The 27,627-nt window shown below is 30.8% G+C and overlaps 1 protein-coding gene across 4 annotated transcripts in view; it reads right to left on the bottom strand.

The window, feature by feature from the left end:
- LOC109542114 (diacylglycerol lipase-alpha) overlaps positions 1–27,627 on the bottom strand; it is a 155,092-nt gene that overhangs the window by 100,698 nt on the left and 26,767 nt on the right. For all 4 annotated transcript variants that reach the window (XM_019911172.2, XM_019911174.2, XM_048665505.1 and 1 more), the window contains exon 2: positions 25,603–25,997. In XM_019911172.2, coding sequence (XP_019766731.2) covers positions 25,603–25,697 — 95 coding nt within the window. In that variant the 5' untranslated portion in view covers positions 25,698–25,997. The remainder of the gene's footprint in view (positions 1–25,602; positions 25,998–27,627) is intronic.

Here is a 27,627-nt window from a genome sequence, read left to right as displayed (position 1 = left end):
ATTTTGATTTGGAATTGAAACACAGTCAGGAAAGTATGTACAATTACAAATAGTTCATCAATAAAGTGTCGATTTTTTCTTTCTTAATATGTTAATGTATAAAGCATGCAACGACCTGCAACAAAAAGTAATTTAAATAGAACAAAGAAGCGAGAAATTTATGTTGATAATAAACTTTATTAACTTTCAACTATTATCAAGAATTTGCATTTCTTTTATTTGCAATTCAAATTTCGTAATACATGCATGTTTATGTGCAAACGGGGGTCTAATCTCGCTCTCCCGTGTGCACACGTCGGCTCTTAGGCCGGCTTAAGAAGCGCATTTAAATGCTCAGCTCCCTCGTGATAAAAGTAAGTGGATATTTGATTTTATTTCAGTTTGCAATCTCCACGAAGCTTTCTATTAGTTAGCTGGTTTAGTTTTCACATGAGCGTAAAATTGGTTTACTTTTCACAGAGAAGTTGAAAGTAGTATTAAAAGCTTCCAATAAGTACTGGCATGAAAATTAATACTTTGATGGAATCTTAAAATATTGTGATTTGTTCGTCCACTGTTTTTGTTATAAAAACGCAGAAGCAAGAAATTTCACTGAAATTACTTTTCAACTTTTGGTGGTAATATTCAACCTTTTCATCCCTAGGTAGTCCGGAGTTAAACGGGGTGGCATTATTTAATGCAAGTTATTATGGTAATAGTATACGATTTAGCTAAAACTAGCAGATAACAATAAGACTACAGTGCATAATTAATAGCATATCTGTTAATTATATAACTAAAGGAGTTCTGTACAGATATTCTTTTAACACGAAAATCATTACCTTATCATTGGGGATTATTACGATTGAATTACCATATTTGGTAAGTTTTATTTAATTGGCACTGTTAACCAACATAATTATTAATTCTAGACAACTGACACTCCACACATAATACCCGAAGAACATACGAAATATCCCCAAAAAAAACCGTCTGAAGCCTAAATGTTTCTTCAGAAAAGCGGACTTTAAAGTAAAAAAGAGCGGCTACGTAAATACGTCAATATTCAATAAACTAGTCAACGCAGTTGTCTATTGAGACTAAAATTAGTTTAGCTCCCATTTAAATGTTTTGAAAATGTTCAATAAACAACTTCAGAAAATTAATACCAGAAGAATATCGTTCCGTCAGACGTGATAGTAAAAGTTTTTAAAAATAACCCATTATTTTGGTAAGAATACAAGTGGCCGTTTTTGTTACATCATAAATTCTATGAATTATTCAAAGAATTACGGAAAACCCAATTAAAAGAATTCGAATGTTTGAGACTTGAAAATAAGAAATTCTCCTAAATACTGTTGAACTGTTTGGCTAGTTTTGGTTCATTAGTTAAAACTAAGAAAGTAGATGTATATCATAGTAAAATTATTTTGTTGCATGCTGAAAACCTGCCTATATTTTAAAAAACTATGACTTAATAGTAGTTTTACGCGAAACGCCCTACAGGCAGACAAACCACAAGTGAGAGGCGAGTCCAAACTGAACGTGTTCCAAAAGTTCTGCGAAAAAGAACAAAGAATGTTCATCGTCTAGGGGATGGACATAAAATTATGTATCTCCATCAATTCTCTGTTATAGAAATTCCTACAATATACTGCAGCTGCTGTTGCTTGAAAATGTTCTGCGCGTTTAATACTACAAAGTAAAAATACTACATTTTATTATTTTCTATTATCAAGCTGGTGTTATTCGTTCGTCTAGTATGTAGAAATTCCAATTGACTTGGAAAAGAAAGTAAATCGATTATTTATTAACAATTTTTATTAATTAATCACTCTACTTGTAAAATAACTTATGTCTATACGTAAGTTATTTTACTTATGCAAAAATGCTTTTAATAAATATAAAATTAACGCTAGGAGCTTTACTTAAATCAAAACACTATATTTTTTTTCAAAAACGCAATTGCGACTTATGTTTATATCAACACTTTGTCTTCTGTCTGATGGCAGAATATGCGGGTTAAAATATGCACCATAAATTTGAAACACTCTGTACTATAGAAGTGAATAAACATTCTTCGAATCAATAGTTTACCAGAAAACTAGGAGTGGAAAGCGCGAAATTATTGCGGTTCTTCCAATTTGAGAAAAGCTTGAAATATTTGATGCTTTATACACGCTCAGATTTATCAAATAACCGACCCCCGAAGAAGAGTTCGATTTTTCAATGTAAAGCAGCAAGTTTTTAATTTGAAGTACTTTTGCTTACAATTGAGATTATTTAGCTTGATGGACGTTCGTCGATTGGTTACGAATTGTTTCCCCAAATCACGGAAAATATTTCTCAAGTTCAAAAAGTAAAACATTTGACTTTTCAGTTTTCGGGAAAAATGTATTTAGAAACCTTAAGAAGTCTTGAAAATATGTTGAGATAATCTAATCTAAAACCAAATTTTGAAAAATTGGCAAGAATAATTAAAAGCTGTTGGTTTTCCATAGCAGAACTATGTTTTGAGCGTTGAAACTGAAAATTTGGCTCCTACTTTTTCGCTCACTTATTAAGTCAAGAAAAGCACGAACAAACAATTGAATGTAAGTCTAAAACAAATAAAGCATCGTGTTCACATTAAATCTTTCAAATAATCCAAGCATGTTTATATGTAGATATTATATTAATAACTAGATGGTTTCGGATAAATTGAACTGCCATACTCGAAAAATTGTAATTTCCTTCTACGGCTCTAAATAACCATAAAGCATCCAGCAATTAATAATACTCGCTGCTATACCGATTGCAATAAATCAGTGCATAGTGCGAATACAAACAATGAAACTGCGAAATAAGCAGGACTGTAAGTTACTTGCAGGAAATGCATTACTTGCACACAATCCCTTCAACTGGTGAAAAGCTATTTAAAACGTGCAATCCATTCTAATTTCAAGTATTACAGTTTTCGCTTATTACTTCAGTAAGATTATTATGGTAATACAACCATTTTAATTTGTGTACGTAATTGAGGAAAAAAACATTTTATTAGCACTATTATATTTATAAAATTAATGTAGTTTATAATAAAAACATACTTTATAAAAGTGACTGCAGTTTTCCCAGCATCGTCACAATATCTATCCAACTAATCCAAACTGAAGTTGGCACCTGTATTTTCGTTCTCTACTGATCATTTTTTGTATATTAATAAACCTTACCTTAAAAAGTATTTAAAGAAAACATTAATATTTTCAGTTGCAGCTGAACAATGTAGGGATCACAATTTTTATTATCTGATTTTCTGGGCAATTTAGATTGAACATTGCTTCTATGCTGAGTCAAAATGCAAATCAATATTCTAATCAATTAAGTGAATAGATAGATGAAAAGGAGAATTCTACAATCGTGCTCAAGAAAAATACAAAGAGCATGTTACCTGTATCCTCATTAATATACTAAATTGAGGAAATGAATTGTAAATTGTGGTGGCAAAACTAGAAGAAAAACAACACAACGAATGTATTTTTTAAATATCAAGTTACGTTGTATGATTTACACTCTTTTCATGCCACAATTAAGAAACGGAATTCCTTGCAAACTTCATTCACCTCACTCGTTGGTAAAAATATAATACAACGTATGAATCAGAAGTAATATTTAAGGTAAATCGTGTGAAAAACATGACGACGTGACATAATCGCAATACACAATCAAGGACTGCAAGAAAACAATTTATTTGCACTATTTTCCGTGAAAATTCTAATGATGTTCCAGTTACACTACGTGACGCAAAATGAGTGAGGTCGGCGAATGCTGTTTTCCATTATCTTCATTAGACTTCGGCCTCCGCTGTGATGCGGCTTTAGTTCGTTAGAGCTGCCGTTTTTAACTCACTCTAAAATGCGAGTTTTCCATTTTCTTGCAGTGGATTCTCTAGCATTTAGTTTACTTAAATTGCTGCTATCGAGAGAAAGTTGAGCTAATTTATAATTGGATACGTAAATTATCAAAAGCCAATGACATCAACAGGAAAAAATGGATTTTTGTATCGTACCGACACACAATCACAGCTTAAGTAAAGGCGCTTATAGACTATGGAGAATCAATCACATGAGCAAAAACAATTTTTGGATTTGTATGTTTTGTTGGCGGTCGATATCATTATCGATTTTATTTTTGCACGTTTATTAAAACTTTTAAGTTTTTCTATCTGTGGTATGTTAAGAACCGTGCAAAAATTTACGTTACACGAAATCGCTAATTGAATGTTCTAGGAATAAAATGCATTTTTGTACATTTATTATCCCTTCTAATTCTAGCTGTTATTTTCTTCAAAATAAAAAACAGTCCTATAATTAGCCAATGAAGTGAATGAATGAAGTACTGAGAATGAAGTTTTGAAGAATATTTGGTGGTTTCAATTAGAAAAGATAAAATATCTAATACAGACATTTTTGCAGATAATAGGCTTGGGCGAGAGGACATTTACTTCGCAAAACCGTAAATCGCTTATCGGCAAAAAAACGTTTTGAGAAAGAACATTTTGGACCATAAGCAAGCCAAAGCGATCTTGAGAGTCTGTTTCTAGCAAAAAGCAGTTGTTAAAGGAACAAATCGATAATCCACTTAAATCCATGTAGTCCGAGGGGTTAGACAGGGTTGTCTACTGTTGTTCAATGTATCAACTCAACTAGAAAGAATCATAAAACTATATTAAAAAAAAGATTATAGATATACATAAAAAAAGATTACTAAAGAAGATGGGGTTCTCCTTATTTTAGTGCAGACGTTATAAAATACTTAAATAAAATTTTTCAGGTCTATGGATAGGTTGACGCGGATCAATAAAAACGCCGGCAAGATCGCCAGACTCTATGTCTCTGGACCTTTAGCTAACTTAAGAACATGAAAATGAGAGCCCAACGGTTTTCACAAATCGATCGTTTAGGATACTTTTAGGGGTATAAATGGTGACAATTTTCAGCATTTATTAAACTCGTTTGATACGTTTTTGGTGATATCTGATTTAAATCTTTAATTAACAACAAACGAGCATCCAAAAGGTTAATTTCAGCAGTTTCTCATTTAATCGTAAATATGTTGAAACCCGTTAGGCCAGGAAAAATAAGCCAAATACTAAACGTTTCAATTTAACCGTTTAGACAGAATATTCAATAATGCGCAGAGTGCTTTATTCGGAAATTTCAACGTAGATGACGTATATTTATTCGAACCACCATGTTCAATTTTATTTTACATCGCAGCTTGCCCATCGCCCAATAAACATCGACGGGTGCAATCGATTTAAAAAATATATATTTTTCGTGAAACAAGTTTACTTTTACAACGATTTACAACCGTTGTAAAATATAAATAATAAAAATAATATATTTGTATTCAAAAACTAACTAAGATTCAGATATAATTTTTGGCTCGGTTTAAAAGTGCATTAAGCAAAAATGTATGYTTTAGACTTGGTCCGTTTTAGCTTTAAGCCGCGTTKGTCYGCTTAAACCGCGAAAAAATCACTTTATTTCAATATTAGGATGCTAAAAAATCTTTTTCATTACTGTTGTGTATGAATTCGATTTGTTGAAAAGCGATTTATGTAARAAAAATATTGACATTTTATGCTGGACGATCGACGGATGCTGATCAAATTTCTTCAATTCAATATCGATTTCTGAGAAATATTGTTTCAGAGGAAATTGTTTCCTAGGAAAAGTATCTGGATAACACCAAAGAATAATGAAAAAGAGAAATTYAAAAAGKCGACGAGTCAGTAGTAGAAGCWACRTCTTAAAGGAAGTTAAGCGCAGTTATTAAATGCATGTTATGACCAAAATAATATTATATCATTAACATTATGATACAAATKTATTGTAAATAAAMATGTCGCKTTTARWGGAGTTAGCTGGAAAAAYTGCCGGTTTCRGCTCTCAGTCGTATTTTACGCTTTTCCTAGACGAGGCTTAGAAATTTCTTAGACCAGAGCTAACACTGAAATAACATTCAAAGTTTGTAAACTATTTATTTACCTAATTAACAACAGCAAGTAAAACAGGCAGTAGTAAGGTTTGAACAATAACGTAAACAATATCACCTAACATGAYCTAAATCTGTAAAAAGTMTCGCGTGAATATAACTTAAAAGTACTTATAAGCGTTTAATAAATGCTTCCAGTTAAAAWWWWTWTCTATGAAATYGCCCATTGATTATCCATTGAAAATGCCCATTCATTATCYCTTGAAGAAGATCATATCATGTGCACGCCCCTGCCTGATGCTGTAAGCGAAACTTCCCTGATAAATTTAAGCTTTTCATTATAAGCCGTTTCCATCGGTTCCAAAATTCGTATTCCCGAGCGTATTTTCGGCCGTTTTGGCATATATAAGCCACGACCTTTGACCTTTTCGCTCTATCTGCAACTGTGTCGCTCAATACGCGCGAAATTTCTTTGTGAACTGGATTCGGTTTATCTGCTTTATATTTGCCATGTTACCGGATATTAAACAACATGTGTATAACAGTCAACTAAGAATAGTAAATATAATTTTTTTTCACACTTACTTGCAACAGGTCAATTACTCTGAAGTGACTGGTACAACTTAAATCGTTTCCATTAAAGAAAAGTTCAAAGAGGTCTCAAATTAAATATAAAAAACCAAAATTGAAAGAATGCAAACAGTGTTTATTAATTAATTCAGAAAGCAAAAAAAAGACTATGGCGAAATTTGTATTGGAAATTGTGAAGAGAGTCAGTAAATCAGACAATAAAATCAAATACATGAGGACGATTTGTAGTGAAATTATCGGAAAACAAAACATAAAAATAAGACACAATTAGAGGCAAGTGGCAGTGAAATAGCTGATAATTTTAGTTAATAATTTTTTGAAAAACGTTGCTTCATATATTTTCTAATCTGTAATTAATTTAATTCAAAAGGAATTCCTGGGTTCCAGTCAATTTTATTGTTTACCATTTAAAATGTTACAAATACGTTTCGTTGTTTTTCTCCACCATCATCAGGTTGTCTAAAATATACATTCACAGTCGTCATTAGTTTAAAACAAGAGCTCTTACAACTAAAACTAACTAACACAACTAAAACAACTAACAAACATATTAAAAAGTATATTAAAATCGTTTGAATCTCTTGGGATTACAGGTGATAAGTCAGGACAATCATGTTCGGGAAAAGACTAGAATTTATTGTTTAGAGATTTAAATTTTATTTACATGTATGGTTATTTCTACCTTCACATTTGGCAAGCCATTGAAAAATCTTTATTTTGTCCAATATCGCGCGAAAGAATAAAAAAACTGTTTATAATATTTGACATTTTTCTTTGCATATATCATCATCACTTGGTCTGCATTTCTTCAATATACCAGGTGTTTATATTTTATGTAGTTTATGTAGTTATGTAGTTAGAATGTTAGGTTTAATGAGTGTATATAGGTGTTTGTTTAATTAGTGTATGATATATAGAGCTAAGGTTGTCTGTGTCTGATCTAAAATTCATTGCATTCTGATGTTTTTTAATTTGTATCATTTCATGGATTCTTCTCATATTATAATTGTCCATTGATTAATATTTTCGTGTTATCAAAATCAAAACTATGTCACATTTGTTGCGCATGTTGTGCTAATGCTGTTCCATTTTCGTTAACCTTTCTTAAGCTATACATATTTATGTTCGTATATTCTTTTCTTTAAATATTGTCCTGTTTAACCTATGTATGCGCTGTCACAGTTCAAACAGTCAATCTTGTATATTACATTAGGTGTGTTTAACTTATCACTTTTAGGCATAAATTTTGTGAAACATTCTTTTGCTAAGTTGCTTTTAGTTTTTTCTGCTATATTGATATTATGCGGTTTTAAAATATTTTTTATTTTTGTGTTAATTTCTGGAATATATGGCAATACTTGATTTTACCTTCTTTTTTCTTATTATTATTATTTATGTTGTTCCATTTATTGGAATTGTAGATTTTATTTATTCTTCGTTTTATGATTGGTTCGAAGAATGATTTGGGATAGTTTGTTCATTATTAGCATCTTTTTTATTTTTTTAAGATTTTTTGCTCTATTCTCATAATGTGCCAATTTAATTGCTCTATCAGTCAGATCTGTTATTTCTGTAATTAATCCCAGTAATGAGAAGTCACTGTTCATAAGCCCTGTAACATGCAAATAACTCATCGAATTAAGTAACTTTTTTTAAAATAAACATAGCAGTGGAGTAGCTGAATTCCAACAAGTATCATGATACTTGTAGTGGCTGATTTGAATGCAGTGTTATGCAACTTAATGAATAACTCGTTTCGATGTGGTATTTTCCTAGATAACTTGAAAATTGCACTCAAAACACTGTTAGATAGTTTCAAAACTTCTCGAAATGACCATATGCAATCGACTTCTAGATTTGTGAAAACCAACATTCGGTCAGGCATGAAGTTTCTTGAAAACAAGGAAAGGGGAAAATTGGTTTTTACAGACTTATCAGAGGCATATGAATGCCTTAATAGACAATTACTTGCGAAAAATGTACCGAACATGAACCAACGAACCCATGTACCGAACATGGAACAAACTAAAGCAGCTTGAGTAAAAAACGTAAAGAATGAGAAGAACTTGTTCCATTATTTTAGTAACGACAGAGGCTGATGCTCGGGAAAGTAAAATTTGTTAATTTGCTGGGAAAACTAAAATAAAGGCAGCCCAATTTGAAAATCTCCTGCTTGAGCTTTAAGCTTTTAAACTGACTGTATTAAATGACCAAGGCCAAATATTGCATTCTTAAACGCTCATACGGATCTTCGTTTTTAGCTATTGCAAAATTCGTCGCATAATTTTATTTCATTTTAAACTGGTGTAGTTTATTATAATATAGTCATCTGATTCCAATTTTTGGTAGCCAGTTTGATTTGCTTATTCATTATCTAAATCGTACATTATTAGACTTATATTTTACTATACTATTACTTTGATTAACTTTTGCGTGTCTCATCAATATTGTTCTGATAGTAAAAGATGCACAATTTTATGATAGCAAAATTAGAATAAACACTTGTTACTGCGAAGCTAGACGCCAAATTATTTCGTTTTCCCTTTGTTTTCGGTTCACGGGAAAATTTTCAGTGTATCTTACTGATAAGGGAAAAGAAAAAAACACTGTTTGCCTCTCAATAAGGATAAAACAATATCATAAACTACTTGCAGCACTTTCGCTTATTCTGACCAGTCATTTAACCGTGTGAAGGACCAGTGGAAACCCATTTTAGTCATTTTAATTCCTTACTTGTGAAAGTGTTTAATAATCTGACTTTTAACGTGACTTTTTTAGTGTTTTGTCTGCAATTCTTCGATCATTTCTTTGATGCTTTGGGGGTGATGCTTGTGTTAATTCTTTACTTTTCTCTAGGATATCTCCCGATCTACTTTTTGTTTCTATGTTGTTTTCCGGTTCTTTGAACGGCCTTGATAATGACATCTTAGTCGAACTTCGCCATATTTTTAATTCAATATTTATTAAATTACTTCATTTAATATATCAATTAATTCAACACTGTCATTGTATTTTCTTTTAGCTTAGTATAGGATAATTTCATTAAATTTTATCACATATACAGGTTTGTGCAAATCGTGGTCATTCTTCTGGATCAATTTTGTTCAAGGTTGAGACTATCGAAATAAGTTGGGTCTTAAATAAGACAATTGAAGTTGTCCTTACGAAAAGGACGTTAATGTTATTAAATATATGCTAAATAGCTATTGCTGGCTGGATAAATGATGAAAACACCCTATCATTCGTACTGCCTGCATATCCATCTCATATTATAGTTTAAAGCGAAAAAATTCGAAACATGTTTCAAGCCCTCAATGACAAACTTAAAAAATAAGAGAAACGTATTTTTGTTATTTTATGTATCAAAAGCTTTTTTTCCGAGGGGTAGTACAAGGATGTCGCATACCTTAACGAATACGATCACTAACCAACTAACTTTGAGCATCGTTTCAAAATTGATATTTGAGATGCAAAGTAATTTGTGGGGAGTTTATATAAAACAAAACAGTTTAATAACAATGTAAGTATCACATAATAGGTATAGATTGCACGGCTTGTTTAAGAAATACACTTTGTTTGAATGTTTGATCGTAGCGAACGATGTAAAAGTAACGCACAAATAAAATAAACCGTACATAGTTTAGGTAGATGCCGAAATATGTATATTAAAATTTTGGATACAGTTAGGAGCCAAGCAGTGTCTATATCGTCTTGCGTCTATCTCTTACATGTTTTTATTCGAAAAATCTGATCATATTGCTGAATTTTCATCTAGATAGAATATTTTTGGTTCGAGGCCCGCTTAACAAGCCAAGTACTAAAAAATATTAAGAGAACGTCACGTCCATTCTAGCAGTTTCTTGGTCAGTTATGTTAACTTTTTGCGGATCATTCCTAGCTGTAGTTGATTTTCCATTAATCAGTAGCTTTAGAATTGGGTAATCCGCAAAATTAAGATTTGCGGTTGTTTGCCAGTTTGCCAAAGAAGCGCTTTTCGCAAGCTTCATTCAAATCGCTCTTACTATGGACTGGTGGGCTGGCTTAAATGCATTTAGTTTCTAGGATTCTTAAGGAGTAAAACATCACTCAAAACTCAAACGCGTTTTAACAAGGTGTTAATATGTAGATTGTAAAATGTCAGTATATATTTTTTATCTTTTTCCGACCCACTCTATATGAAACTATTTGTCCCGTGGGATAAAATTATCTAAATTTTCCCTTCAGTCTAAAGTTTGGAGGTATTTCATAGTTAATATTTTATAACAAACTTAAGAATGTAAAGGCTTACAACTTTTTCGTTGCAAATCATTTTATTGGTAAGCTCCTTTGGAAGTTAGGATTAATTCTTGCTATTTGCAACCGTTGCGGAGATATCGAGATGCAAAGATCGGACCAATTCGTCTTGAGAAACGAAACCTTCTCAGTGAATTAATAAGCTTCCGGATAATATTTTCCTTCTTCGAGGCTTAAATATGGAATAAAAAACAGCCAAATTCCTTTTCGCGAAATACTAATAGTATAAATAATAAAGTCAATAATATTTCAAATTTTTTTGTTGACAACTAATTAAATAAAATTTAGTCTTCAATGGGAGCAAAGTCAAAAACATGACAAAGTTTTTCCTTAGCCTTAAAATAAACTAAGCAGAAAAACATAAATACATTAAATTGCATTTAAAATCGAGTCTTCAATGTTGAGGTCAAGAGCAAATTTTACGTGAGAACAAATCTTATGTCAAGTTTGTTTGTATTCCAATTCAAAAAAAGTTTTGCTTGAAAAAAGTAAAGTCTCAATTCACCATTAACGATTCTGTTCGAAAAACATTGCAATCTATTTGTTTATTTGATTTCATTTTGGATTTCTTTGCAGTTGTAAAACTTTGTGCATCCTGAAGGAGAATCCGGGTCCTAATCTTCAATATTTTTTTAACTAAGATTATTTTTATTGATATTTCAATCCTCACCAAGCAGTATTTGTTAATTGTTTGTCTGAAATTAAAAGTTTTGAAAGTCTATGGACATAAAAAATGCGTAATTAAGTCTTGAATGTGGGCTGCTCTTAAAAAATTTGAAGTTCAGAAAACCAGACGTAAACGATTAAGAGCAATGATGCCCCAAGTATATAAAAATATCTACCCTGATGTTGAAACAATTTAGAAACTGAAAACTTAAAGTTTTTGGAGTCTAGTATTTATGGAGATCTAGATCCGGTATAACTGGAAGAGGCACTTCAAAAACAAAAATGCGAAAATCAGCTTTTTTTTGTATGCATTTTGTGTAAATTAGGTTTTTACGCCTTTTATTTTAACTTGATATATTCTCCATGAACGTTTTTTTTTATAGGGTTTTCAAAATTACAAAAACTAATTTAAATTAGCAAAGCGATAAGACCAAAAATAAAAAATACCAAGCCGGTAAGTCAACGTCGTTGCTAAACATCCAAACCGAAACATATTCAATTAAAACTCCGCCTATTCTCCAATTCCGACAATAAATTATTACAACCTACCCTTACCATGCTCCTCCTTAATCTGTGGAGGAGTGTAATCCTTCAACTATCAAAATTTATTGCCCCAAAAACGTCCTGTTCGTTATTCCCATCCCACGTGAATTATTGAACACATAATTTTTGGACCACCCCAATACACGAAACTAACCATAAAATATTAAGCGGATGTGAAAGAACAAGTGCCTTCTTCAAAGTATAAATCCCCGATATCAGATGTTCCAAATGAAAAAACGGTTGATCATTATTTCACTCACGCAACGAGAGTGCAGGCAAACAGGGTGCGATAGTAAATTTCGTTCAATTGTAGAGGGGTTGATAATGGCACATCATCTGTATTGCTATGAATCTAATCTTGGCCGTTAAAACAATGGAGCCCTTTGAAAGATACAAATTAGGTTGAGGAATTATCTCAAGTGTATTCGAGATGTCTCTGTACGATATCATTCATTCCTGCAGACTTGGCTAACTAACCAATACAGATTTCGGCGGCATGAAGATGCAGCCCGAAATTTTATTAAAGCTTATTTGTTATCGGGTCAAAAGACATGGTTGTGCACTGAAATGTGATTTGTTGTGTTGCCAAGATAGTTAGCAATAAATTGCATGCTGCAAAATTACGTGACACTTTATCTATTATGAATCAGCCAGCTCTATATGGTAAAGCGGATTTATGTTTTCACCACTTTTTGGTTGGTGTCTGGTCTCAAAAACGTTTGCCTTTCAAAAAATAGAGAATTTCCTTAAGTTTTTTTAACGGTTTAATAAATAGGGCTCTTTTTTCAAAATAAAGAACCAATTATTTACCAAAAAGTAATCAAATACTGTCACCGCTCTTAGACTCAAGATGTAAGAGGAAATTCCAATTGGTAAAAAAATTAATTTAGCAAATTTGCCTTGACCTAAAGAGTATCGATATCTAAATAAGCATATATTGATAGAGTGAATAAAAAGAAGTAAAAATTTCCTCTGAGTTCGTTTTTTTCACAAATTATCCATTTTTTTTACTTTGATTTTAATCTCATTGATGACAAAATAATAGTAAATACAATTAATTAAAAAAAATTGTGAAATTTTCATTGAGGTGCATGTTTCTTTGGTACACTTTAAATTTTAGCGTAGGTAACCTTGTTTGGCCTAAATGGAGGAATAGGTATGAGGCAACACAATTATTTTAATTTAATAAAATGAATCCTCTATATTTCATTCACATTTTTTACTTTTATATTTAATAACATTTTTTGTTGATGATGTCTTTACTGAAATAGTTGAAGCATTCCATTGAATTTTGTGACAATTATCAATTGCATGTTGAGAAATATGTAATCTATAAAACTCTGTTTTCATATTTGATTAGCGTTCTTTAAATATTTTTAATGGTTTTGATGTTTTCTCCACATAAAATCTGTTTAAAATTACAGGAACTGGTGTGTATGGACTGGATCAAATGAATTAACAAATCGTTAATTAAAGCGTGCAATTTATTTGCTTTAATAATAAATGAATAAACAGAAATTGCACATTTTAATACAATATTGGTCAATTCTGGTGAGATCCATTACTTTGATAATATTGCTTACAATTTTTGTATGCCCTATCATATAGACTTTTCCATGCTCGTTTTTACCATTTACGGGTGATTTGAGTTAAATTTTAAACATCGATTTGGATGAGTCGGTTTTCTATATACAAAATTCTCGTTATTTTCTAAGTTTTTGGTTATTAGTATTTCGAGAAAAGAAATTTGGTTGTTTTTCGAAAGTGATTTTATTTGTTGTGTCTTTATTGCTAAGATATAATAAAACTGCAACAAGTTTTTGATCAAAATGACTATAAATGAATACATCATCAAAATATATCGCCACCAAATTATGGCTCTAAAATTTTAATTATTTATTAAATTAGTTAGATTTTCCAAAAATATATCACTGAAAAAAATGCGACAACGGCACCCCAAATCTTTGACAAAATTTTGTTGCTAAAAATTATCATTGGAATGAAAATAACATGACCTTACCCATATCCTTAAATTTGAATAATAGTGTTAATCCTCAAATGTGTGCGTTTCTTAAGGTTGGCGTCATTTTTAAATTTTTGTTCATATTTAAAGATTTAGGTAAATATAAAGATACTTTTACAGGTACGTTATAGAATAAACTATCAACATCAAAACTTGTTGTACCAACTAAACAAAAAAATTGTTTCAATTTATATTTATTTACCACAATTTTTCTAAAAACTGAGCTGTATTTCAAAAATAGGTTGTTTCTCAGCAAAAGATTTAACATATTTATAACATATTTTGCTAAAGGCTAAGTAATAGGTGAATTTATATCACTAACGATTGGTCGCAAAGGAATATTTACTTGAATTTTTGAAGCCCCCTACAAATGTGGTGTTTTACTATTGTGTGGTGTTAATTTCAACCTATCGAAATTTTTATAAATTTGTCTTTCAATACGTCTTGTTGGAGTTTTGCATAATTTTAAACATATTTCTTCGTTTAAGAGTTCATTCATTTTTTCATGATAAGCATTAGCTTTATAAGCCGAAAGAATTTTAAACTTTTCACCTTTTTGTAAACATTTTAATGGTTTTCGTTCTATTGAGCTTATGTTTTGTTTAGCTTTGAAACGTTTCTCTAAATCTTGTACGAAATTCTTCCTGTTGTCGTGGTAAATTTTGAATTGTTTTTAGAAAGGTGGCAAATCTTTGAAACAATTTTGATTGTAATTGATAAACTTAAACATTTGTCTGTTGCATAAATTTATAATTGTTTGGTTTAGAAATTGTTAATTTTTCATATTTACTTTTTATCGATATGTTCCTGCAAACTGATCTCTTGATTCTAATGGGTTCACAGTTTTTTTATTTCCTGACCCGCTTTCAAATTGGTTTTAACGTCGTTCTAGTGTTTTTATTTTACCCTGTAGAGGGTAAATACTTATGGATACATTAAAATCATTAGTCAAAACGTTCTAGTCGTCCAATTAATTATTGAAAAACAAAAGGTTTTATTTGCGGGAAGGGTCCTATTTTTCTTAACAATGCAATTCTCCGCACCCTCTATCAAAATGGTCCTACCGTCTAGCCAGTCATTTCAAAGTTTTGCATTTTTAAACACTCTGCAGGCCCCTGGAGAGACAAGATCCTGCCCAAAGGGTCAAAAATTCGCTACCCTAATTCAACCCTCAAGACGCCTAACATGTACAATAAATTAATTGCTTTAAGTTTGAGATGCAAATTATTTACTATTTTCATGCCCTTCAAAGATGTGAAATCTTGCAGTTTTCATGCCAAGAAATTACTTTCGGTTGGCTCTAGAAAAATGGCCATTACGGCGTTTTCAACTTAGTTATATTTAGTTAATGCATGGTGTTTGGCAATAGTTTTACGGATTTTTTAGTTTCCTTTGAGACCGCTTTTACGCCAATTTCCGTTTTAGGCTTATAAATGTTTATTACGTACTGTAATAATTAGAGGGGTTCTCATTAACATATATGTTTTCTTTAATCAAATTTAAGTTAGCCATGCCGTGATTTTTTTAAATAAAAAGTGTATTGTCGACACAAAAGGCTTTAAAGGGGTTATTAGAAAGTAATTTATTAAAATTGTTATTATACGTTACTAAGAAAGAGAAAATCTCTTAATCAGGAATTCCTCATATGATTCACCGAGCTCCCTACCTAATTTTATAAAGAATAATTTCCTTGTTTGTGTGCCATAGATAATGACTTGTGAATATTATATGAACAATTTGAAAGTGTCCTCAAAGTGTTCTCTCCGTATTCACGACGAAATCTATTTACTTCTCAAAGTAACAAATCAAATTGTGGGAAGCAAATTGCCCCCTTGCAGACAAGTTGTAAAAGTGCAAGGTTACTAATCAAGTAGTCGATTGTGTTTAAGTCAAGGAAGCAATTTGCCTAAGAATTGGAGGAATTCATAAAAGTTAGCTAAACAAAAACTGATATCTAATCACGAGAAATAATTGCCACCTTTCTTGAAACGCTAAACTTTTCTGATATTGCTCACAATAATCCTATGAATGAATCAATAAAAAAGTTATGAAATAAAATATTTTTTATTCCACAAAGGGAAAAAGAACGGCCTGGGTGTGTGCATGGGACTGGTTCAAAATTGGCAGATAAAGAAAAAAATCAAAAGAAGACTGTGTTAAGTTGGAAGACCGTAAAAAATGACTACGATGCATGTTGAAACTTTTAGTAATTTTTAAGGCAAAATGTAAACCTAAAACCAGATATAGAGCTAGAACAACAAGCACGTGAACTTAGTTATTCAAATGCAAAAAAGAGGATTGTCCCAAATATTAAGACTTATGACCAATGTAAAGTCAGTAACCGTCAAGATTTCGTTCAAATCTCAATTGGCAGTTTAAGAGTTTATAATTATTCTGTTCCTGTTATTTCCCAAATAGCAATACATAAGTTTACATAGCAATAAACATGATTTGATAGGAATATGCCAAGGGTTAAAAACCGAAAATGATAAACCCTGCTCATCGGATAATTTTAAAAACAATTGCTTCCATCGACTATTTTTTCAAAAAAATTAGCGTGATTTTGCATCATCTGAACATTGAATCTTATCACAAAATTCAAAATATCAATTTATTTTTTAGATACTCCACTTGACACTTGGGAAGTTCGCTAAAATTGTCGCAAAAGGGCTAAATAATTAAAACAATGTATTAGCTGTGTGGTGGGACAGGGTGGCAGAAATAATAATAAAGTTCATACAAGACTATAATAATATTTTATCAAATGTTGAAAGTGAGAAGCAGTTTTTTTAACCAGATGCAATTTATCAAAAACTTGCAACACGAAATGCGAAAAACAAACAAACCAAATCGCAAAAAGCATAATGTGGTCATAAAATTACACACAATTAAAGTGATTGTGGTATAATTTAAAATAATCCTACAGGGTTTGTTTTCTTAACCGAACGTTATTTTAATATCTGGAAAAGTTGAAAACCCCCTTAGACCCTGACCCTAAAATTAATATAAAAGCAAGTTATTATTCTGATTATTCAGATCTAAGGCACCAGCTGCGGTTTACAGATCTACGTTAACAGTTTTATAAAAAAAATCATTTTACAGGGTCTAAGTTGCTCCTAGGTTTTAGAAAGCCAGAAAATATTTTATTATTTTACACGTGATTCCTCAGCTGTGAACAAAGACGTGTGGAATCAATTTGATTGAATCTGATGATACGACCTGTAATATAAACTGAAAACTTTTAGATGTACTGTGAGACTGGTTTTATATGCAACTGAACAGATCTTTGTTATTCAGCTTTTCGTCACCTAACCGTCCTGCCATGCAACACCATTCTCCATTCCGCAATCCTTTTGTCGCATAGTCCCAACGACCAAGAACTTATTAATTATTATTATATTATATTTTTAATTATTACCTTATTGACGACTTCTGTCGACCAAAAGTATGTACGAAAGCAGAATAATATCACATAATATTGACGTAACCTGAAGTCGGTGTGTTGTCTGGACAATGGCTCAATTTAATAAGAATAGCACAATCAAATTTTTGAGAATTTTTTGAAGACTCAGGGTCAAGTTTTCTTAAAACCGTATTGTACCTTTAACAAATATCACGAATCTCTTCAATTAAATGAAAGTGAATGAAACATTCTTAAATCAAACTGAGAGAATCTAAGTGTTTGGAAACAAATGCCCAGTTATAAAGTAAACATTAGTAGAAAGCTGAGTAAAACTATCCCCATAAAATACCGAAATATCTATTAATATTCCAAGTGGATTTAACAGTTGGTGCGCCCACAAAATTAGATTACAATAGGTTCTCAAAATAGCATCATCGCAAACGTCATGAAACCAGCACTAATATTTCATGGGAAACAATAAAGCCGAGTTAAACTTTAAACTCGAATATACAGAAGCCTTTATATTAAAGCATTCAATTACTTTAATCGGATTCATTTAAAATGCCATTCATTAAGGTCGGTCTGAGTGAACCATCAATTATAGATGTGTGTCAATTTGGTACAGTTTAATATGTATATAGAGTTTCAGACGATTGTTTACCATGTAAAATAGAATCTATTAAAAGTTTCGGCTGAAAAATTTGTCAATCTGTTGACACAAAAAAATTTACATTAAGAAGCACACAATTTATTTGGCAAAACTTTTCAAATCAACTAGCACAGTGAGGCTAAAAACTGGATGATTTTCCAATAGCGAAGCAAAGAAGAAAGATTACAAATAAAACGCGTGATAATTGTAAATCAAACATGAGGGTACATATTAATTCCTCAATACCTACTTTTTTTTCACCAAAAAAAAAAATGTTGAACATAAGATTAATCGGTTTTATTTAATACCTAATTCGTTCTATTCAGTTATTTAGACAATATTACACCCAAATATTGAAGATTTCAATTTGTGTATGAATTACATAAAATCTAAGTTTTGTACATTGCAAATAAATTTAAAATTTGAGACGTTTTACTTTCCATATGCAGATAACTAACTTTAACATATAACTTCAATATTTGACACTATTTCACGTCATTTTCACCAAATTGACCAATGGTCTTTCAGCTGAAGCCACTTATAATTCATTTACAAAAATAGGCTCTTAACCTCCCTTTTTATATCGGTTTTTACAATGTTTTTCAGTTTTTCACTTGACTTTTTTTTATTTTCTTCTGTAATTTATATCAGTACCATTTTGGTAAGCTAATGCATTTATATACATCTATAGATCGGATATGATTACAAACATATTTTTTAGGTTTAGTTCAGTGTTCAATCTGATTATTGAAACTTGCGGTACTATCAAGGTCTATCTAACTTTCTATGTCTTCTTTATAAGATTTATTTTGTCGAGAAACAAAGAAAATGTTTTCTTATTATACCTTGCATCGTTATCAACTTCCTCATTTTCTCGATTCTTTTTACATAATCAATTTTAATCAATACTTAATCACTTTGATTGAGTTTAGTTTAGTTTAGAGTTTCGAATTAGCTAACTAATAATCTTCAATAATATAATTCTTTACTAAAATAGCAAATTAACATTATTTTTACGTTGCAATCTGCAGACAATTATTTTTGACGGTTTTCTTATTTAGTAGCTTTAGTATTTTTGTCTTCATATTGTAGGATTATTTTAATGTTCATGCGACGCCCCTTTGCTTTGCATCTGGAACTTTTCCAAAACTTTAATTTGTGCCAAACATTATTCATATTTCCGGAATTATTACGTTTTCTGAATTTTCTACAATTTTATTCCTGGATTTTCTTGGCGAATATTTATTCTTTCCTTTCTGCAACGAGTTCCTCCAACGCTCCATTCACGCGTAAGTTTCTCCTCCTTCTAAATCAATATTAACTTATTTTTTCCGCATTTTCTTTGTAGTATATTACTTCTTTCCTTTCTGCAACGAGTTCCTCCAACTCTCCATTCACGCGTAAGTTTCTCCTCCTTCTGAATCAATATTAACTTATTTTTTCCGCATTTTCTTTGTAGTATATTACTTTAACATTCAAATTAGCTTCTTTATTGTGTTAGTCGCCAACAACAAACACATTTTTTCGCTTTAGAAGTGCTATTTCTCTCTATAAGTAGATATTCTAATTTTCTTGCTTTCTTGCGTTTTTACTATTACTAGTACGAATTAAAACTACTTAATTTATTATTGTTTGGCGTTCAGTGTTTTTGGTAATAGACAATTCAATTAAAATAAATAGCTCGTTTTCTCAATAGTATCATGGCAGATTTAACATGGCCTAATTTGGCTGTTAATAAGTCAATCCGAAGGGAGATTTTTAAATTAACACTTTGATAGTGAAAAGAAAATAAAAAATGAAAGATTTCAATAAATTATTTTTTATGTCTATAAACCAGTTGCAAAAAGTGTTAGAAAGACCCCTGCCTACACTGTGGCTACATGGAGTTTGAGTTTGATTCATTGTCAAACTGCATGGATGTTTAGGGTGCGCTTTTAAAAATAATCGAAGCTATTTATCACTTAGCCACTTACCAATGTATAATCCGTTCATGTGGTTTAACTATTTCAAATTATATTTGTAACAGCCTGATTGCTTCATAAATTTAAATTTAAATAATTTCGACTACTAAGTACCTATCTATATCTACAATTGGAAGGAATAGAATGAAACAATCTTTAAAATTTTTCAGACATCTGATTGACTTACATGTTGACCCGAAAATGAGTAAAGGCCTTCAGCTACCAAATTTAACTAATAAAAATTGTAAATAGTCCAAACAGTGAGTTTTGCAGAAAGTGATAATTAAAAACCACAGATAGCTCAGACGCCTGAAACTCAAGTATTCGAAAGATGTAAAAACTTGCCTTCGAAATTACAATTTTCAAATTTCCAATAGCCATTACAATCTGCAACAAACTTTTATAGAATTGAAATTTCTAAGATTGTAGTGTGCGCCAATCTCGCTTTGAGAATTTTAAACTACCTTACCGCCCAATTTTTTATTTATGTGAATGTTTCATCAAATGAGCATTGTATGATTTCAAAATAAGGGTAATTTAAATTAAACAAGCGAACAAAAGGTTTTCATTCTTCTTCTCGTGCTCTCCAAGTACTTCACAAAAATTACGTGATTTTGAATAAATTAGTTTTTTTCCAACACCTAGAATCAAAACGTTACAGCTTCTTTCACAAAAATAAATTATATTATAAAAGTCAACTTAAATTTTGACAAACATTTAATAAGAGCATAGAGGCGAATAGAGATCTGAAATCTGAATCAGAGCATATAAATCTGAAGAATAAATTCGAAATAACTTTTTCAAATATATGTGCAACCTAGCCTGAAAAGCTATATTGTATTTGCTCAATTTATCGACATTGCGTTCATCTTTATCTATGAAAACAAACTTTGAAGCTTACGACTCTCACCCTCATATGCACGGTTCCATCATGCATCCTGTTCATTTATTCGTATTGACTGCCAGCAAATCAGGTATAAATCCGCAAAAATTTGATAGATATCGGCAATATCAATCCCTTAAGTACCGAATTAATAATTCAAAAAGGGTGTAAATAACAGAAAGTTACAACCGTAAGCCGGTTGCGCCATAAATAAGAGTTAGTAACAGCGCGCTCCCCAACATTGAAATTCACCGGGGCGCTTGTGACTCACTATAGAACCGAAGAGGGGTCTTAATGGTTTCCCTCTTTTGCATGAAATAGTAGAACAATAATATTGACAATGGTTTCTTTACGGGAGCATTTCGAGTACGTAAGCGAGGAATCAGACCGTTTTCATTATATGCAAAACAGACTATGTGACAATAGAACTCATGAAGTGAGCACATGAGTAATGTCTATTTGAATGTTTTTCTCTGAGTACTTTTGCTCGCTTTTACTTGCCAGGAGTTGAAAAGGTCAGTAAAATCTGCACCTATTAATGAATGGTCTGGACAATTATTAGATTTATGAAATAATATTAGATTACCAAATTTTATCATAATTTTTTTTGGTAACACAACATGTACATTCAGGTAAAACGATTATACAATTTTAATACTTCCGGTTGTACGCGAATTTTATACTGGCGAGGAAGGAAATGTATTGAAATTGTAACTTTTTTTAAATTTAATCGGAGCTCTAAACTGTATTTTTATGGCGTTAGCAAAAAACTTCCACAGTTTAAGTACTCGTTCAATATAACAGTTTGTATAGTGATTTTTATCTGTAGTTAGTAGTAGTTCTGTATTCTGTACCTTGATATAAGTATGTAAATTATTATTCCGAACATTTTCATGTACTTAAGTACCTAATGCTTCACAAGTATTTAATGCAGTTTCAATTAACTCAAGAGAAATTTCAGTTTCAATTAATTCAGGAGAGAAAGAAATACATATTTGCTATTTTTTTTCACAATTCAATCCTTTTTTTTAGCTCTGTTCAATATTCACAGAAATTTTAAATGCTTTTGGCTCATCAACACTTATTTTCCTGCGCTCTTTTTAGTTCAGTTTCCTTTTGTGTAGTTTCTGAAAAGCGCCTGTTTAGTTTATTATTTTACATTAGTTAGAAAAAAAAACAGAAATTAAAAACTAAAAATGTTTCTCAATTTTAACGCTCCTTAAAATAAAACGCGTTATTTAATGAAAGTTGTGTTGTGTTCTGTAAAATATGTACAATCTAATTAAAATCGACTGGCAAATTAAGAATATTCACGAATTAGCGTTCAACCATGGCTCCCTTTTCCATAAAAATAATGTATTTAATTCATTTTTATTAAAATCACATATTTGTCAGGACATAGTGGGCTACGAATTTATAAATAAATTACTACCATCTAGTCAATCTATAATTGCAATGGACAAACTAATGGGTATTTAAAATAAATTATTGTCACAAAAATTGACCAGGTTATCGTTCGTTTCAATTAATCATTTCAAAATGTTTAAGAGATAGTTTTCATCCCTCAGAAATCCCAAATCAAAGCTTGTTATATAGAGTAGAAAACACAACTAAAAGACAACTCGACAACGTCTTTAAATATTTTCAATTACAAAAAGTTATCCATAAAAAGTAAAATTTTTGGCAGAAATTTTCAAATTTTTACAGAGCTGTTTAAAACAGTATTTTAGTAAGCACATAAGTACTGGAGATCAAGTTAAAGTCAAATGAAGTCATGAAATTTTTAAATCAATTACCGTTAAAAATTCTGCCCAAGTTGTGGTTCGTTTCGTAGAAAGATAATATATTCGTTTCAATTCATCATTTCAAAATGATTAATTGATAGTGTTAAGTACTCCTAAAAAGAATAATTTTTGGTCCAAATTTTCAATTTTTTCTTTAACTGTTTTAAAAGTACTTTATAAAGCACATTCTCCCCATCTAGTTAGTCATACTGCAATGGAAGTAGCGAACAACTAATGAACTTTTTAATCAGATATTATCAAAAAACTGCCCCGATTATCATTTGCTTCGTAGAAAAGTAATTTATTCGTTTTAATTCGTGATTTGGAAATGTTTAATCGATAATTCTCGTTTCTTAGAAATCCTAAAGCACCAAATATAGAGTGGAATTCCTTCACGACAACGTTGGTAAATCTTTTCGATGGTATAAAATTACCCATAAAAAACCATTGTTGACCAAAATTTTCAACTTTTATAGAACTGTTTTAAAAGTACGTATATTATAAAGCACATTCTAGAGATCTGGTCGTCCTCTGGCTACCTTATAAGAGCACTCATATAGAAGCTTTTCGCATTGAAAAACCAACCAAGCAAACTACAAACATTAATTCATATAAAGATATCTGATGGCTGACTCAGACACTAAACATTTTAAAAACAGTTTTATCATGTGTGTAGGGTAAAATATTAATCAGTGATATGAATATAAAAATCATTGACAGATCCAAGCACGAAGTGATACTTCAGGCTTCTTAACTTTAAAGGAGACCTACCTATATTCACTTTGCGTGTCATGAAATAATTTTCAGTGAAAAATACCCATTGTTATATTTTTATTATCCGATTCCGGTTGAATTAGGTCAATTGCTGATTAATGAGAGTTCTGGAAAATTGTTATCGCAAATGAACTTTAGATTTTATTTGATGATTTCTTCCATTTATTTAGTGTGTATCAGTGCCCAAACGATCTAAGGACACTTGAAACTTAAAATATCGAATAAGGGTTTAAATATTTTTGAAACTCTAAGTCTAAGGACGAAGATAAGGGTAGTCAGTACTTTAATCCATTGTATAGAGGATGTTCTATAAATATACCGGAATCTTTTACAAATAGTAGGCACATTAAGACAACCATCGTCGCGTCGTAAACATAATCCCAAAAACGTGTTGAAATGAAATGAGTAATGGTATTCAATTTTCTCGTTCGGGATTTTACAGTTTTCAAGATATTTATCTCAAATTTTGTAAGCCCTATGTAACGATTTTGTTATCTCGTCTCGCCTTGTTATCACATCATTTTTTTGTAATATCTTCTGAACTCCAACAACATGGTCACAAATTCCTTATTCGGTTTACAAACTTTCCTTTATCTTTTATTTCTTTCGTATCTGTCAACGTTTTGGAGTTGCTGCCAAATTAATTAGTTAGTGCATACATCACAGTGTAACATTTAGAATTTTCTTATTTTTAAATCAAATTGCTTTCATTATTATTTACATATATATATTTAAAAGACTTACTTTATCTTAATGAACAATGTATTTTTATAATTTGTAAACCTAATATACGAGTATTAAATTATACTTGACTTGCCATAGCTTATAAACGTTCCCTGAAAGTTTTTTGTTTTCATATATTTTTTATAAAACTTGTTATTGTACTTTTATAAAGATAATTTCCAACAATATAAATTTCTTTCACGAACTGAAACTAAATTTCTTTCCCCAACTGAAACTAAATTTCTTTCACCAAACTTTCTTTAATATTTTGCCAAGACACCTGATCACCTAAGCTTCATATCAAATAAAATTCGACGACGATTCATCGATGAGATCAAAAGTTATTTGATTTTTAAACAATAAAAACGAAAATGTGCCACTGTGCGCCGCTAGTTTGTAAGTATAATTTTGGAACTCCCTGTTTATATATGCAACAAATGTGTTAAATTTTAGGACAGACCCAGTATAATTTCACTGCCTCAATATTTGAAGTGCACAAACGCTACAAAGAAAAAAATGTGAATTTTACTATAAAAATTAGAATGCGCAGATCCAGATTGAAGTATTATTCACAATGGCAATAATTTAAAAAATAGTGAAAGTTAAAATATCACTAAAAACTTTCTAGAATAAATCGAGGTAACATTTTTACTGCTAAATAAATAGCACACGTAGCATAAAAGTAAAGACGGCGTAATAAGTTGTTACAAATAGAATAAGTAGAATATAAATAACGGGACAAAATAAAAGGATAACAGAGATTTGAATAGCGGAGCTTTCCCCATCCATCATATTGATGGATAAGTAATTCTGCAGAAAATCCCACCCGATTGATGCTTATGATCAAATTTCATCCAATATACTTAGTTATTGATGTTTCTTCTAACGAAGTTCCTCACTCCAAACAAGCTTTTTTTATTCCATCGCGATTTACTCTTTATAAATATAATTTATTTAAGTCTAATATTTGGTATATGTATATCCCTAGAATAGCAACAAATTCTTTTAAAATTACTGTAGACATTTCTGTTTAGCAGCAGTAGAGCAATACGTATCTATTATGAAAAAACATTTTGGTCTGATTCAATCATTTTTTTTTCATAATAGATAAGAAATTTGAAAGAATATGTTTAAAATAGAGAAAGTGGACAAATCTCGCGCATTTGAAGAACCACCAAAGCAGAAATTCACCGGACACATTGTCAAAAACTCGGATATTGTATTTGTTTACTAATTAACAAATCCTACATTTTCCTACAAATAAAAAATATTTGAAAAACAGTGTGATTAATAGAAAAATATTCCACATAAACATATTTAAAACATTTAAACATCACATTGCGGTACGACTTACCATATTAAATGTGTAGTAAATAGGAAAGCTCCAGGAACAACCAAGTCATCAGATCCGACACTCCAACGTCTCCTGAACACAATTAATCCAGGCATTTTCGAGAAAATGTTCAACTTTGTATATTCAAGTCATTTGTACCGAACACTACAACTGCACTACCTCAACACTAAGCAATTTCAAGTGCACCAAACGAGGACAAATCTGCGTTATGAATAACATTTTGCAAATTGAATGTTCAACTATTTGTTTGGGAAATACTTCTTATCAGTCACTAGTCTAAACATCGTTTTGGAGTCAACTACAGGCTACCTATATGTAGTTTTTTAATTGAAGCTCGGTGTTGTTTGTGTAGTCATCAGTTTCCAAGAATTTGCAAGGCTTATCACAAAAGGTATCTGAAACGAAAAAAACACTTTGATGTAGCTTTACATTTATTACTAATTAATATGATTCAATAATAAAAAAATATAAAAATAATTTGACAATAATTAATAATATGATGTATTTAAAAAACCGATTAATTTTTTACAATCGTTTTATTATAGGGGTGGGCAATAATTCGATCGCGAGGCGAATTTTGGTCGATCACATATAAAACTAAATTTAAAATAATTCAAAATAATCTGATTCATTTTTCAAATATGGCTAGTAACCTACCGAAACATAAAAATATGAATTATAAGATCGACTCATACGTGGCAAAATTAATCTAAAATTACGAGTTTGAAGACGATTTTGAAGTAAGATTCCAGAGAGTTTTATAAAACCTAAAGTAATTGTGAAATTTCAATTTTTTCTTTTTAACTGTGGACGGCATAGCCAAAAATGTTAGACATATTTATCATGGATCAAACGGCATTAGAAAATGATATTATAATTTTACCAACTGACTTACTGTTACACAACAGAAGATTTTTTTAAATATCTCAACTGAGAAAACTATTCCAGTGCCACCAAATGCAAATATATCAATTTTTGTCTTGGATCGACATACCTATGCGAATCGGAATTTTTATACTAGAAAGCTAAGGAAGACTAAACTACTTTCTCTCTCTTCTGACTCATACCCATACTAAAGACTCATTATTGTTATCCTAGTCGATCACTTAATTATGATTCATCGGTTGCAAACATGCAAACTAGTCTTCTCAGGCAACAAAGTAAATTCTAGCTTTATCTGTAGCTACTTTGAATTAATAAATATTATTAATATTTATGCATTTCAGTACGAGTCATATTATTATTTCATGATCAGTTTTCCAGGCCCAGCCCAAAAACGGGAAAATTAAATATTGAAATCAAATTATCAAAGAAAAAACAATAAAATTTATACATAGAAGTGGATACAAAAATTAAATTGCATTTTACGAAAATGGTGATTTTTATGACTTAAAAAAATGATATATGAGTTGAACGTATATTTTCCATTATTCATTTCTCGTTATTTCCTCGTTCCCCGATATTTATTATTTATTCTAATACACAGTGTTTCCGAATACACTGTCACATCCCTTCTTCCTAAGATAAAAAGTGGATTTTATATACATAAAAGTGACCATCGCAGGTTTAGATATAGAACAATAAATAGCAGAAATGATATTGTATGTTAATATTTACTGAGATGGAGCCTGATTTGGTAGCAGCAATCCAAATGTTTATTTTGCGTTCAAAATGTGATCCTTTAATGACGAGTATTCATTGCCTGGCTTAGAAACAATAAACTAGACTGTTGGTAGAAGATAACCGACTGCATGTTTTTATTGTTAAATTCCAACGTTAGTTTCCGAGAATAAAATGATAAATAAATAAATTCCCATCCGGTTTGACCACAGAGAGCTTCATTTAGCAGATCTGTTTAAAATTAGTCACTTTAATGATGAGGTTATTTCAGATTTTTTTAACACTAGCAAGATAGCAAATGCGTCGCTCTTTGCTTCTATATATGTACAGAGGGTGTAACAAATTAAGTGCGCACAATTGCCTGGAAATATCTATAAGCAAGATTATGTGGATCCAATCTCTAAT

This window comes from Dendroctonus ponderosae, unplaced genomic scaffold (genome assembly GCF_020466585.1).
Source record: "Dendroctonus ponderosae isolate FM_Combo_2020 unplaced genomic scaffold, Dpon_F_20191213v2 Dpon_F_20191213_4, whole genome shotgun sequence".
NCBI classification, from domain to species: domain Eukaryota; kingdom Metazoa; phylum Arthropoda; class Insecta; order Coleoptera; family Curculionidae; genus Dendroctonus; species Dendroctonus ponderosae.
Note: the sequence above shows the minus strand (reverse complement) of the source record. Positions and strands in the feature narration are given on the sequence as shown.